The sequence below is a fragment of the Phalacrocorax aristotelis genome, chromosome 1, assembly GCF_949628215.1.
Source record: "Phalacrocorax aristotelis chromosome 1, bGulAri2.1, whole genome shotgun sequence".
Classification (NCBI taxonomy): Eukaryota; Metazoa; Chordata; class Aves; order Suliformes; family Phalacrocoracidae; genus Phalacrocorax; species Phalacrocorax aristotelis.
The window spans coordinates 136,009,751-136,022,137 of NC_134276.1; the positions used below are offsets into that span (position 1 = coordinate 136,009,751).

The 12,387-nt window shown below is 39.4% G+C and overlaps 1 protein-coding gene across 1 annotated transcript; it reads right to left on the bottom strand.

Moving 5' to 3' along the window:
• Window positions 1–3,695: 3,695 nt before the first annotated feature.
• On the bottom strand, window positions 3,696–12,368 carry RAD51AP1 (RAD51 associated protein 1). The gene is made up of 9 exons (XM_075111322.1): window positions 12,232–12,368; window positions 11,339–11,388; window positions 9,806–9,947; window positions 8,883–8,992; window positions 8,490–8,564; window positions 7,576–7,728; window positions 6,293–6,451; window positions 5,251–5,397; window positions 3,696–4,408 (listed from the first exon to the last, which is right to left on the bottom strand). Exons 1-9 carry the CDS (start codon window positions 12,249–12,251, stop codon window positions 4,281–4,283), a joined length of 984 nt encoding a protein of 327 aa, XP_074967423.1. The 5' UTR covers window positions 12,252–12,368; the 3' UTR covers window positions 3,696–4,280.
• Between the last annotated feature and the right edge of the window lie 19 nt (window positions 12,369–12,387).

Here is a 12,387-nt window from a genome sequence, read left to right on the forward strand (position 1 = left end):
GTAAATATGATTGCCTTGGGCCCAAGGCCGGTAAATAGGAAAAATAATTTGGTGAGAAGAATTGAGATGCCTGAGCATTAGACAAAGAGAAGCTTAAATACACTAAGGAACATGTAGATTCTGTCTTTTACTCAAAATACCAATTAACTTAAAGCCAAGCATTAAGTCCTTTCAAGCTCTTATTCAGTCAAGGCTATCGAAAACTAATCTTTACCTTTTTAGATATTATATTCCAAAGCAGTTAAAATAAAAAACAAACCATGGAAAAAAACCCCACAAAAATCCCAAAAGATAAGAAAATGAAATTTCAGATTTTCAATATCCCAAATGTATGGGAACAATGCATGCTCAAAGTCTTCGTTTAAAATGTCCACAAGCATTCTGAATATTGGGTGTGTGAGGACTGAAAGGTTCAGCACAGCAGAAACAGTCTTAATTCAAACAAGATCGGGTTCTTTTCACAGCTTTTTGGCTTCCTCTCAAGGAGAATGATGTCACACATGACTGGAGACAGACCAATAATTCTTTGAAGTAACAGGACAAACAATTTTAAAACACAAAGAGCAGGTTTCTGCACAGAGGATGACAGGAAGTGGTAACACTGGTTTTTCGTCTTTGTGGTTTGCACTGATATGTTACTAGTCTGTTGGGTAATGCTGGAGGTTCCAAATACACATCTGCTGCAAGTCTGTTCAGCATCTTCTGAAACCCTGTGTCCAACTAAACCAGGAAGGCCAAGCCCCGCTCTTGCTTTATATCCTATTTGAATATACTCCTTTAAATAATGATCTGCATTTATCATTAGAAATATCAAATGTGAAGTCTAAACCGTAATGCATTAAAAGGTACTGCTAAACTAGCAGTTTGTAAGAGTTGCTGTGGCAAAGCATTGATGTTAATTGCCAAGCTGCCATTCACAGACCTTAGTGCAGAGACACGCCTTCCACGAAATGCCCAATCACCACCATCTAAAACAGAGTCCCCGCGGCACAGAGACTGACGAGGTGCCGTAGATGTCCCCAAACACACAGATTTATCCCACCAATTCGACATACTTACCTTTTGTTTTGTAGGTTCCTGCTGGCCTTGTTTGTCTGTCAATTTTTGTGGCATTATCAGTACTCTCGAAGGGAGTAGGAAGTGAGACATGCACTGATGACACTGAACATCTGGAGGTACATAAATCTGCTTTATGAATATTCAAACCAACTTCACACTGCTGTGTCACTAAATTTTAGCCATTTTCAACTGAGTTTTTTAAGCTTGTCTCAGAACAAGCCTATGTATCAGCCTTGGAGCACCCCGTCTTCAGGCTGGTGGAATTCTGCAGAGTGTTTTTGTGATGCAGCCCTGTTCTGTATGACCAGCATGTGTCCCCATGGGCACAGTGAATGAACTGCTCACACAGGCATGCAAAGGCAGCTTTCAATGACTGTGCAGCTGATTCCATCTCCAGGAGTATCCGGAGTCACAATCAATGCTGGAAAAACCCTCTGCTGTTCTGAGCAAGAGCGGATCTCTAGATCAGACAGGGTATCCACTCACAAGTCATGACTTTGAGGGCATTAGCAGTGAAGCTTACATCTACAAATAGCGATCTCTTCTTTAACAATCCTGTTCTTTTTTACTAATACAGATGCAGTTCTAGAACAGCAAGTATGTGAAAACTGTAAACTGACGCGCAAACCAACACACTGTCTGATTGCTTTGCAAATTGAAATCAAAACACACTTCACGTCATACCATTGTGCAACTACTGGATAACTGATGCATGGACAGTTCTATGTAGTGTTGCTTAAAATTTAGAGCAATAAGGAAACTGTAAATGTTATTTTCAGCAAAACATTAATTTCCCAAATTTGAAAGCAGTTGGAATAACACAGACAACCTCTCTGTTACTAACACAAAAACTAAGTACTGTAACAATTAACAGCCCCTAAATCAGTCTGGCTGCTTGCAACCATGTCCTTCAATAACCTAGGACATAAAGTAAGTCAACTTTTATAAAAATAATCTCCACCTACCAGCAAGACCCATTTTCTTCAGTTAGGTACAGAGTACCTTTGAAACATACACTCAAGAACATTTACTACTTCCCTTTCAAAGACTTCTTTTTTTTTTTAATTGCCTACACTGAATTTTCACTTAGGGGGGAAAAAAGGTAGAGAAATACTGGAAAATCCTCTTGAATGGGAAACCCATACAAATGTAAGGAGGGGCTCAGGAACAGGTGGCAGACCGCAAATTTTGAAAGATGCCAAGATTAAAATCAGAGGAACATAAACCTCAACTGTATACTCTGTGGAGAAGAAAAAAACCGGATGAAAGGCGCGAGTGGAGGGAAAAAGTGGGTTACTAAATCTAACAGCTGTAGATTTTCCTGAACAACCACGTTGAGAAAATACTTTGCATTGTTACATAAAATTCTCTGTAGCAAGAAAATGCAGAACTACATGAAATCCATACTTATTCCTGAAAAAAAAACCCATAAAAGGAAAACAATTCATGACAGTTTAACTTCCATAGAAAGAGAGCTGGTGGCTGCGATGCAGTGAGGAACCGTGCCGCTGATCTTTTGTGTGACCACTCCCAGTGAAAATAAAAGGACTGAAGCATGAACGGGGGGCAATGGATTGGGATGCTGCGACGAACTCCCCTGGGGCCCAAGGCTCCCTGTGCCTCCTGCTTTGCTGCAGCTGCTTATCCACCATACACCTCAGAGAGGGTCTCCCTGAGTAAGCGCGCAGGAAGGGAATCAAGGAGAGGAATAACATAACGCACATACTACATACTAGTTGTTACAAGCATTACCCTTGGATACCTGCCTTTCCTCCTGTGGGTGCTTCTCCTTCACCCTTGCTTAGAAGCAGTTTCAAGCTCATCGATGGCATCCTGCTGCAATCTTCTGGTTTTTGGTGTGCCATTTTAGCAAGCTGAGACAACTCGTGAATAAGTCAGATGAGCGCTAGAGGCAGCAGGCACATGCCTCCCCTCCTGAACTCATGTAGCCCAGCTCACTGGATCACACTTCACTCAGGGTTATGTGACTCCATGCAAGGAGCCAGGCATCCAAAATGTGGATGATGCGAGATTATATGTCACAATGCTCAGGTTGCCGTGTTTCCGAGAAACAAATTTTCATCCACAGATTTCTTCTCATTCCTTCCATAAGGCAATGTGCAAATTGTTTTTAATAAATATGCATTAATTAGTATCTTGTTTTCATAATGTAAGTACTATACAGTTAAAAAGTAATATGTCACACCGTTGTTTTACTTTAGGCAGCACCATGCTTTTGCCTGCATCGTTACTCTCAATATGGCCATATATTCCTTTGTTAATGCAGCTCACTCAGTCATGACCAGATCCCTTAAGCAGCACAGGGAGAAATGCATCTGCTGTGTCACCTGACACAGTCGACATGCTCAGCTAGGAAATGATTTACATTGTGGACTAGTAAGTTTGAAAGCTCAGTCTCATTACTCAGTAACTATCACTTCAACACTTTACAAATCCACTAACTATGCATGGTACCACGGTCTTCAACAAAGACCAAGGTGCTCAAAGCAAAATCCAAACTGTGTGAGACTGGTCAACACTGCTGACTTCCAACAAGAGTATGCACATGCAACACACTTATTCTGGAATGTAGCCAGAATTTAGAAGTCATTTTCAAAATTAATAGAGTCAATTAATATGATTAATTAGACTATATAAAGTATTTTATTTTAGTTTTTTAAAAAATACAACATTCTAAAAACATTTCTATCTATAATACACAAAAATTCATTAAAACCCACATATAAGATATGCAAACATTAACAGATTTTGAGAGCGGTGACAAACTTTCCAAGAAGGGCGTGGAAAGTGATAACTTCACTCTTCCAAGAAATATTTTTTAAACTGTCACTTCCACTTGTGTTAAGAACCCATTTGAGATATCAAATTATATAACTGACATAGTGCCATCTAGGCTATTTTAATGCCAAGAGTTTAGATATCAGAGAATTAAAATTATCACAAATCCACATCTCTGATTATAATATACCACAGAGCTGGTGGCCCACATGTCACCTTGATTAAATAGTATTATTATTCAGTAGCACTTAAGGATGCCTAGCATTTTGCAGAATAAAAACTCATTATAGTATTAGACACATACATAAACAACAGTCCTCCAAAACAGATGACACCATGAAGCTTTTGCTGCCCACCCACTATTTATAAGCAAAACATTTTCCAAAGACTTTTCCTTCGCGTGGCACCTTGTCACTGACCACTTAACTGCTGGTAGCAGTGGGATGCAGTGGTTTGACTCTTGCTAGTCTGGAGAGGCCAAGTCTAAGACACTGAGTAGGTGACTTAACCGAAACATACTTCATAGAGTTATTACTGCTTCCTGATGCAGCTGAAAATAATTTGAAAAGAAAGTGTAAGAAGTTTAGAGGTGGTGGTGGTGGGGAAATCATACAACTGCTGTCTTTTTATAGTTTTCTTAGGAGAACAAAAAGGTGTTCTAAAGATACTGCAAAAAGGTCTGAACACCATACAACTGAAGCACATGAAAATCAGCATACTCACCAGCAATCAATCTATTTGGGAGCCAATGCAGCAGGTATGGTGCTCAGTTTTAATTAACCAGCAACACACTGGAGCAACGCTGGACAAGCACATAAAAACTGTCCCCAGTGTACTGTGCATTTTCAGGTGCTCCAAAGAGAATCACACAATTGAACACAATTCCAAGTGGGAATAGGAGTCTTGAGAGAAAGGAGCCAAACAGAAAGAAATGCATACAGAAAAGAACAGTAAATATTAAGAAAAACCTAGGAAAGAAGCAGGAGTCAGCAGCAGCATGCTCAAATATCTTAAGAAAATAAAGCTTCTAAGCTTTTTTGTCCAGAATAGATTATAAAGCAGCACATACCATAGATAAAGAAAGCTCATAGTAAGAGAGAAATGGCCACAAGACAATCTCTTGATTAAGATTTGATGCACACTCTGGAAAATATTTTATTATCCTCCCCACAGAAAGGAGTTAAGGATAATGCTGTAATAGAAAAAGCAGCATGGAGATAGTTTGGTTTTTTCTTTTTTTAATCTAAGGTCAAAAGAATACCTTTCATTAGAAGAGGGCAGTATTTTTTTCTGAAATACTGTCTATTTGTTTCTTTTAGGAGAGATTGCTAAAAACTTAAGTCAACTTAAGTCAACTAATATATCTGTTTATGGTTCTAATCTTACAGGTACCTGGTGGTATCCATTTAGGCTTCTTGTCTGTTACAGGACTCGATGTATGTAAAGGCCTCCCAGCTGCTTCTGAAGAATTGGACATCATCTTTTGTGTTGGCTCAGATTTTTGTCCCGTTATCCGTGAAGGAGAAACTACAGGTGATACTTAGTTGGAAAATAAAAGCGACCTTAGAAAGGTACTCTTTACCAGAGAAATCATCACAGTACATAAGACGATAGATCATTTTACAGCACAAGCTCTCCCCATTGAGTGAAACAGAGGATATTACTAGATTGTCACAACTTTAACAGCATATATTTACACAGTCAGTCCTCTATTACTCTAGAATTTCAATCCTGGTTTGAAAATAAGCAGTGTAACAATTTCTTGTTGAAGACCTGCCAGATAGAAAAGTTTTAAGAGGGAAGATTCTTCTGCCAGCTACGCAAAGGAAACCATTCCTTGTCGTAAGTAAAACTAATTTTAAACTAAACTAAATTACATGCTGTAAACTCAGGCTTGAAATCAAAACACATTACCAAGTCAGACATAAGAATATTCTTATCATGGTGTAAATCTTAAACTGATAAAGTAAATTGCGTTAGCAACACAGCGAACAATTATCTCTGAAAGGCATGCCTATTTAATGTTTTTCACCAAGTGGTTAGCAACACTAGCATTGGTTAGCTATCCTTGAATTAAAACTTCATAAATGCAACTGCAAGAGGAGGCTCTGACATTATAACTTTAAAAAAAATTGAAATCCTCAGATCACTCATTGTTATTTAACTTTTTCTTAAAAGCTAGGTGTAGTTATATAAGAAGAAATGAACTTTGTCAATTCACTTATGTCTGCTTTTATTGTAAGGAGTCTTAGTTTATTATACAGTGCCTTTTCTTTCAGGGTTTTTTTTTTTCTACTCTCCTCCCTTTACTCTGCATATAGTCATTTTCACTATAACCCTACAGTCAGTCTGTCAGCCAAATTTATCTATTCCTCCAGTGAAAATAAAAGGAACTTATAAAGATGTGTATTTCAAATTCATACTACAAACTTACCTGTACTATTGATCTTGGATTTGGGAGTTTTCTTCACTCTTCCAGCTGGCATCTTTTGTTTGGCTTTCTTTTTATTTCCTTTGGCTTTCTTCTTTTCCATAGCAAAGTCTTCATCATCACCTTCACTATAATCTGAATCTTCTTCTGACTCCTCATCACCTACAGCACAGAAAAGGGATGGCATCTCTTTACAGGAAATACAATTTACTATTACTCCAGGGCCTTCTAACCAGGATACCTTAAGCATATAGCAAAACAAATTTGCATGTATTTTCAGGCTGAACTGAGAAAGAAATACCCTCCTTAAAACATTCTGTATTTACAGAATTCTTGCTCTGTACTTTAATAATGGAATGCCCTGGTGTAAACTGCACACAATAATGATTTTAACAGCAGAATTACCAATATTCCACATGTGCAAGATGAAAAAGTTAAAATTATTTGGCAAGACTTCTGATTTTTATGTATTCTAAGTCATGACTATTTAAAGTGGGAAGACTCTATGTCTAATTTCAGCTGTAAGAAAGATTTTATAGATTTATTATTAAAAAACTCCAGACATTAGCAAATCCTGTAAACAGTTCTCTATCAACAGGAATATCTGGATTATTATTCCTCTGATATTTTATTTCACTGACAATAGTAGAAATATTTTCCAATAAACCTTCCAGTAAGGAATAAAAGAATGAATACAGACTCATTAACCATTGGGGAATGAGAGACGTCTATCATACTCTGCGGGCATTTAGTACTAGGCTGCTACCAGAACCAGAGTATGAGGCTAGGCTGACCTCCAGTCAGATGCAGCATGGTTTTCTAAGAGTTGAGAACTGGAGGACGTAAAGAAGGGAAGCTCCTTATTTTTTTAAACAAGCTTAAACAAAGCCAATACTGAAAGCCCTAACACCTGATACTACTCTAGAGTTGCTGTTTTGATGCAAACCCTAGACAACAAATAGAGAAAAGAACAGAGGCTTTTCAAAGTGACAAAACTTTCCTGGACAAGGAGGGTGCAATAAATTTGTTCTGACATACTGTAGCAAATGCAGAGAAGTAGTACCATTTTTGCCAGTTTGGGGAATGTGCATGAATAGGCTCCAGTGTTTAGATTTAGTGTCAAAGTGCAGTTGAGATGCCACAAGTATTAAGAGATGCTGCTTCAGTACAGGGGGGAGGGAAGATACAGTAGAAGCAGTATGCATTTCACCGAAAATATAAACTAAATGTAAGGCATCACATTCAAAGCACATCTAAGGAGAGGGTTTTTAGAGACAAGAACTCACTGGGTACAGATTCTGGCTCAGAGTCAGTAGGACGGTCTGTGTCATCACTGTCAACAGTCAGTAACTTCTTCTGATGTGCTGGAACTTTAGATGCTGCTGCCCTTTGCCTACAGTCTCCCCTAGGATCATCATCATCCATAACCCGATTAAGACCTAGAAAACAGAAGGTAGGCTAATTAATTCAAATTCACAGTAAATCTGTTCTCCTTTTCAAAAAGGAGCAGGTATTTAAGTCCCCAGAGTCCATTTCTGTGATTTTGAAGTAAACTACAGAGAAGCATATCATTGGAACTTGTTTTCATGTGATTCTTATTTTACATTTTGAAGTGACCAAACTGTACTTACTGGCTGTGAAAGTTATCAACATTTATCTTTATACTGATCTATATATCAATTGATATTGATATTGTGTCTGTATCTATACATCTATATATCTATATCTATACATCTATATATCTGTATCTATATTTATCAAACTAATGAAAGGACAGAAGACCAAAAATAAAACTGGATAAATGAACAAGTTTCCAGTAGCACAGTAAATGTTTTGGTCACATCTACCTGATGATTAGGCATTATGGACCCATTGAGGAGCTGAGGATAAGCATAGCTTCCTGAAGAAGTACATAAACTCAACATCTAAAAACATCACGTCTGTTGCTTTTTCCAACTGACTCTTAGCTGTCTGTAACAATCTCATTCAGCATTGCACAGGTTTTCCCATTTTAAGGCTGGGACTAAATTTTTAATGAAAAAATTAATGTGTTGTTCATCCTTCAGCCTTTATTTAAGAGAAAGACCCTTTCCTCATGTAAATGAAAAACAGAAACCAATGGAAACAAAGAAGAGATAAGCTACTTAAATGTATCTTGAAAAGCTATTTCTGAAAAGACAAGAGTATGAGAACAACTTACCTAGAAGTTCACTGTCTACACTGCAGTTGGAAAAAAGGGGTTTCCTGGGTACATTTTCTGATTCAATATTCTTACCTGTTTTAGGATCCAGAAAACAAACAAAGAAACAATATAAAATATTAGTATACAAAAAACACGTTATAAAAAGTCAAGATATTAAGAAATGAAAATAGCTAACATTTTTATCTGTCTCGAATCAGACCATACCATTGGAAGATCTTGTTTTCCTCACAGAACATAAGACGACAGGCACTACCAAGAAGTTCTCATTTCCTTATCATGACATTTTGTAATAAAACATGACTTTTGCCCTATATCACTGTGAAATATATTAAGTCATATTTGAGTTCACTACACATAAATAAAGAGTGTTGCATTGAACTGTAAAATAACCTTGTTCTTCTGAATTTTGCACCTCAAGAATATTTGCAGATTTTTCTTTGACGGATAAGGCTAAGGCAACTTCCAAATCTCTCTGATAGAGTTTGTCATCCAATGATATCCTGGGGGAAAAAAAAAAAGGAAAACCAAATATGCTAAATAATAAAACAATGACATGACTATTACAGATTTACTGATGACTCACTGAACTTTTAAAAATTAAAATACATTAATATTTCAATACATACATATAGTATATCATATTACGAATATAACTTTCTGAAAAGATTTAGACAAAGTACACACTAATATGTAAAGTACACCACGCTTAGAAGTATTATGATTGCAAAACACTGTGTGTATATCTATGTATGAACTAACAACTGGTATTATCACAGAGAAAGGTGTTTACATTTCCTTGAAATACCTCACTGAAATGTAATATTCATACACAACTTCACCACCAAAATGATCAGATTTCTTTTTTCATTGACATTGCCTTTGTATTTTCTGTCAAGCTTTAAATATGTTCTTCTTTAAGGAGTCAAACTTGTCTTTGTATTTCTCAGTTTTAGGAGTCCTCAGTAACTCAGAACTGTTACTGTGATTTTGCACTGTAGGGATATCAAGACAAGATCAGGCATGCGAACTTGTTTCTGCACCTATGCAGGCCGCTTGCTGGAGGTTTTTAGGCCTATAACAAAATAGATGCAGCTCACTACTGAACTCAGGCAAGTTTTCCTGACTCTGTGCATAATCACATTACCCCCGATTTGCAACTACACCAATAAAGCTGAAAATCTTAATCACACTCATTGGTTAGTTGTCTATTCTCAGCTGCTTAACACTCTAGGGAAAAAAAAAAGAAGAAAAAACAAATATTGTTACTGAAATCCATCTGTATGCAGAGCCGACCACATTGCAACATTTCTTACCTTTTACTAGGTGTCTGCTTTTGTGATGGAGTCAATTCTTTGGGTGGCTGGTTTTGCTTCTCTCTTTTCTCCTTCTTTGGTTCCTTGAGCTGTGTTCTGGACTTTTTGCTTGAAGGTGCAGCTAGACATGCAAAGTCTTCATCTGTTTGGGAAACAGCAACAAGCTTTAATGAGTTTTCCTATATTCTTCCATAAGGCCAAAAGAAGTCATTCAACTTAATTTCATCACACAATGAAAATATACCAAAGATAACCTTTTTTAAATGAATTCTATTTTTAAAGAACACGACTATAATTATACTATTCTTAAATGCATTTTAAATTAAAATTTAACAAGAGCCCTTTGCATATGCTTTTATTCAAGAGGTAATGATTTCAGTTTTTATTACCAATAAGGCAATAAAGCTTCAATTTTCAATGCGCTACCAGATTTTCAATAACAAGAAGTTCACCTTTCGATATGCTGAACAGCAATCAATTATAACAGTAACCACTGTCATTAAGTTTGAGTTGTCACCAAGTTGTCACCAAGTTTTGAGTTCTTGGTGTCTTGGAAACGGATCCCCTTAATGACGCCCATTCTTAAAAAAAGTAGGCCACTGCCCTTTTTCTACAATTTTCATATTGTCTCTTACCAAATACAATGCATTTCTCCAATTTTCAAAGAGAATTAGAAGGCATGAAAACTGCCTTTCTTCCAACTGAAGACACTGCAGATCACAGTGCAAAATAAGGAAAAAAATAACAACCTTCAGTATTCCCTAAAAGATGGACAACCTTAGATAAGATCGCTAATGTTTGAGAATTTACCCTTTTCTTTAATATTACAAATGGTCACTTATAAACCAAGAAAAGTCACACAACACATTTAAACTAAGAATCTGCGTTAATCCATATGATTCACATGAGACCTTCAACATTATTTACTCTTGTCCTCCCCCTCCCACCAATTCAAACTGTTCCTTGTGCCCTGCCAACAGCATGGAGAAAAAAAAACAACAAACCACGAAAGCCAACAAATTCTGTAAGAAAAATGCATAACACCCATTAGGGCTTAGAAGGACTGTTGTGAAAGCAAATAGTCTGCAACCTATTTTTCTTGAGGTCAGTGGAACTCAGAATTTGACTGCTATGACCTTACCTGAAACCCATCACAGAGCTGTAGGAGAGACATTAGATCTAGGTCAGACAACTCACACCTTTATATTCTGATTTACAATCCTCTGAACTGATAATCAGGAGGACACGGAGCAACCAATTACCACTAAAAACTGAGGCAGGGAGAGAAACAGATTTTCCTGCAACAAGACTCCATGTGTTCACCAGTTTGCTGACACGCTGTTGTTATACTCTGGCTTACAGCCATCATATTCTTGTTGAACTAGGATATTTACCAGTGTGCCCAGATTACTTCCAATGAAAACAGTTAATGGCCTTCTCAAGGAACTAATTCAGTAAAGACGCTCTGATGGTGTTTTGGGTGGTGACATTAGCGTTTCACATTTTTCTTACGTACAGGAATATGCCACTTACCATCATCTTCCACGTCCCCAAATTGAGAATAATCAACAACTTTCTTGTTCCTGTGGCAAAAAAACATACGCTATGAATCCTTTCAGATCAAGTGTCTTGACTTGCTAACACTTGATTTTTGGGCAAGTCATGTTTGACAGGAAAAACGCAACACACGTTCAAATGTGAGTATAACCAGTGCTACAGTATACAATATGGTTATCAGGAATAGCTTCTAGATTTTTTTTGAACCTTAAAATAACAGTGCTTTTTGCTGTTCTCATTGTGGGAGCACTGTACTCTCCTTGTGTACACACCAACCCAAAACTGCTACTGGGCAACTGAAACTCTCTCTCTCCTGGGTCACCTTCAAGCCCTTGAAAAGTGTTTTCCGTGCACCTCCTCGGCTGTTCCCTACGTGACGGTGCCACCGGTGTTATCCCACCCAGCGGGAGCACACGCCGCACTTCCGAGCACCCCCCTCAGCCAAGCATCCACCCGAGGGGCGCTACACGCCGGGGCAGGACACGGCCGCCCCCGCCGCCCACCCCAGGGTGAAACCCCGCGCTTCCTTCCAGCTGGACGGGGAACAGACTGGGCCCGCCCTCGATCCCCGTGCGGCAACAGCGCTCGGAGAAGCCCAGCCTGGAGGCGCAGGGCTCCGACGGGGCCCGCCCGAGGGCGGTGGAGGCCCTCCCGCCCGTCCGCTCCCTCCCTCCCTCCCTCCCTCCCTCAGCGGGCAACGGCCGCAAGTGGCGCGCGCGCCCGGTGCTTTCTAGGAACCGCCGCCCAGCACCGCCGAGCGAGCGCGAGCTCCCGCCGCCCGCGTGCCTCGGGGCCGGCAGCGTCTCGAGCCTCGAGCCCTGCGTCCCTCGCATCCTCTCCCCACCGGGCGCGGGAGAAGCCGCACGCACCTCCTCACCGGCCGCGCCATCCCCGCTGCCAGCGGCGCGCGGCGGCCGCAGGGCCGGGGCACACGCGCGGCTGACGGTGCCGCTAACCCCGCCCCCTCCCTCCTCGGGCGCCGGCCGCACCCTCAGCAGGGCGAGCACCGGCCCAGCACATTCGCC

What these genes read in the sequence shown, in the direction of transcription:
- RAD51AP1 (XM_075111322.1), bottom strand. Translation starts at nt 12,251, where the DNA reads ATGGCGCGGCCGGTGAGGAG. An exon ending in AAGCAGACACCTAGTAAAAG is followed by an intron (nt 8,993 to 9,805) that starts GTAAGAAATGTT and finishes TTTTTCCCCCAG; the next exon opens with GATATCATTGGATGACAAAC. An exon ending in GCAAAATTCAGAAGAACAAG is followed by an intron (nt 8,565 to 8,882) that starts GTTATTTTACAG and finishes ATCCTAAAACAG; the next exon opens with GTAAGAATATTGAATCAGAA.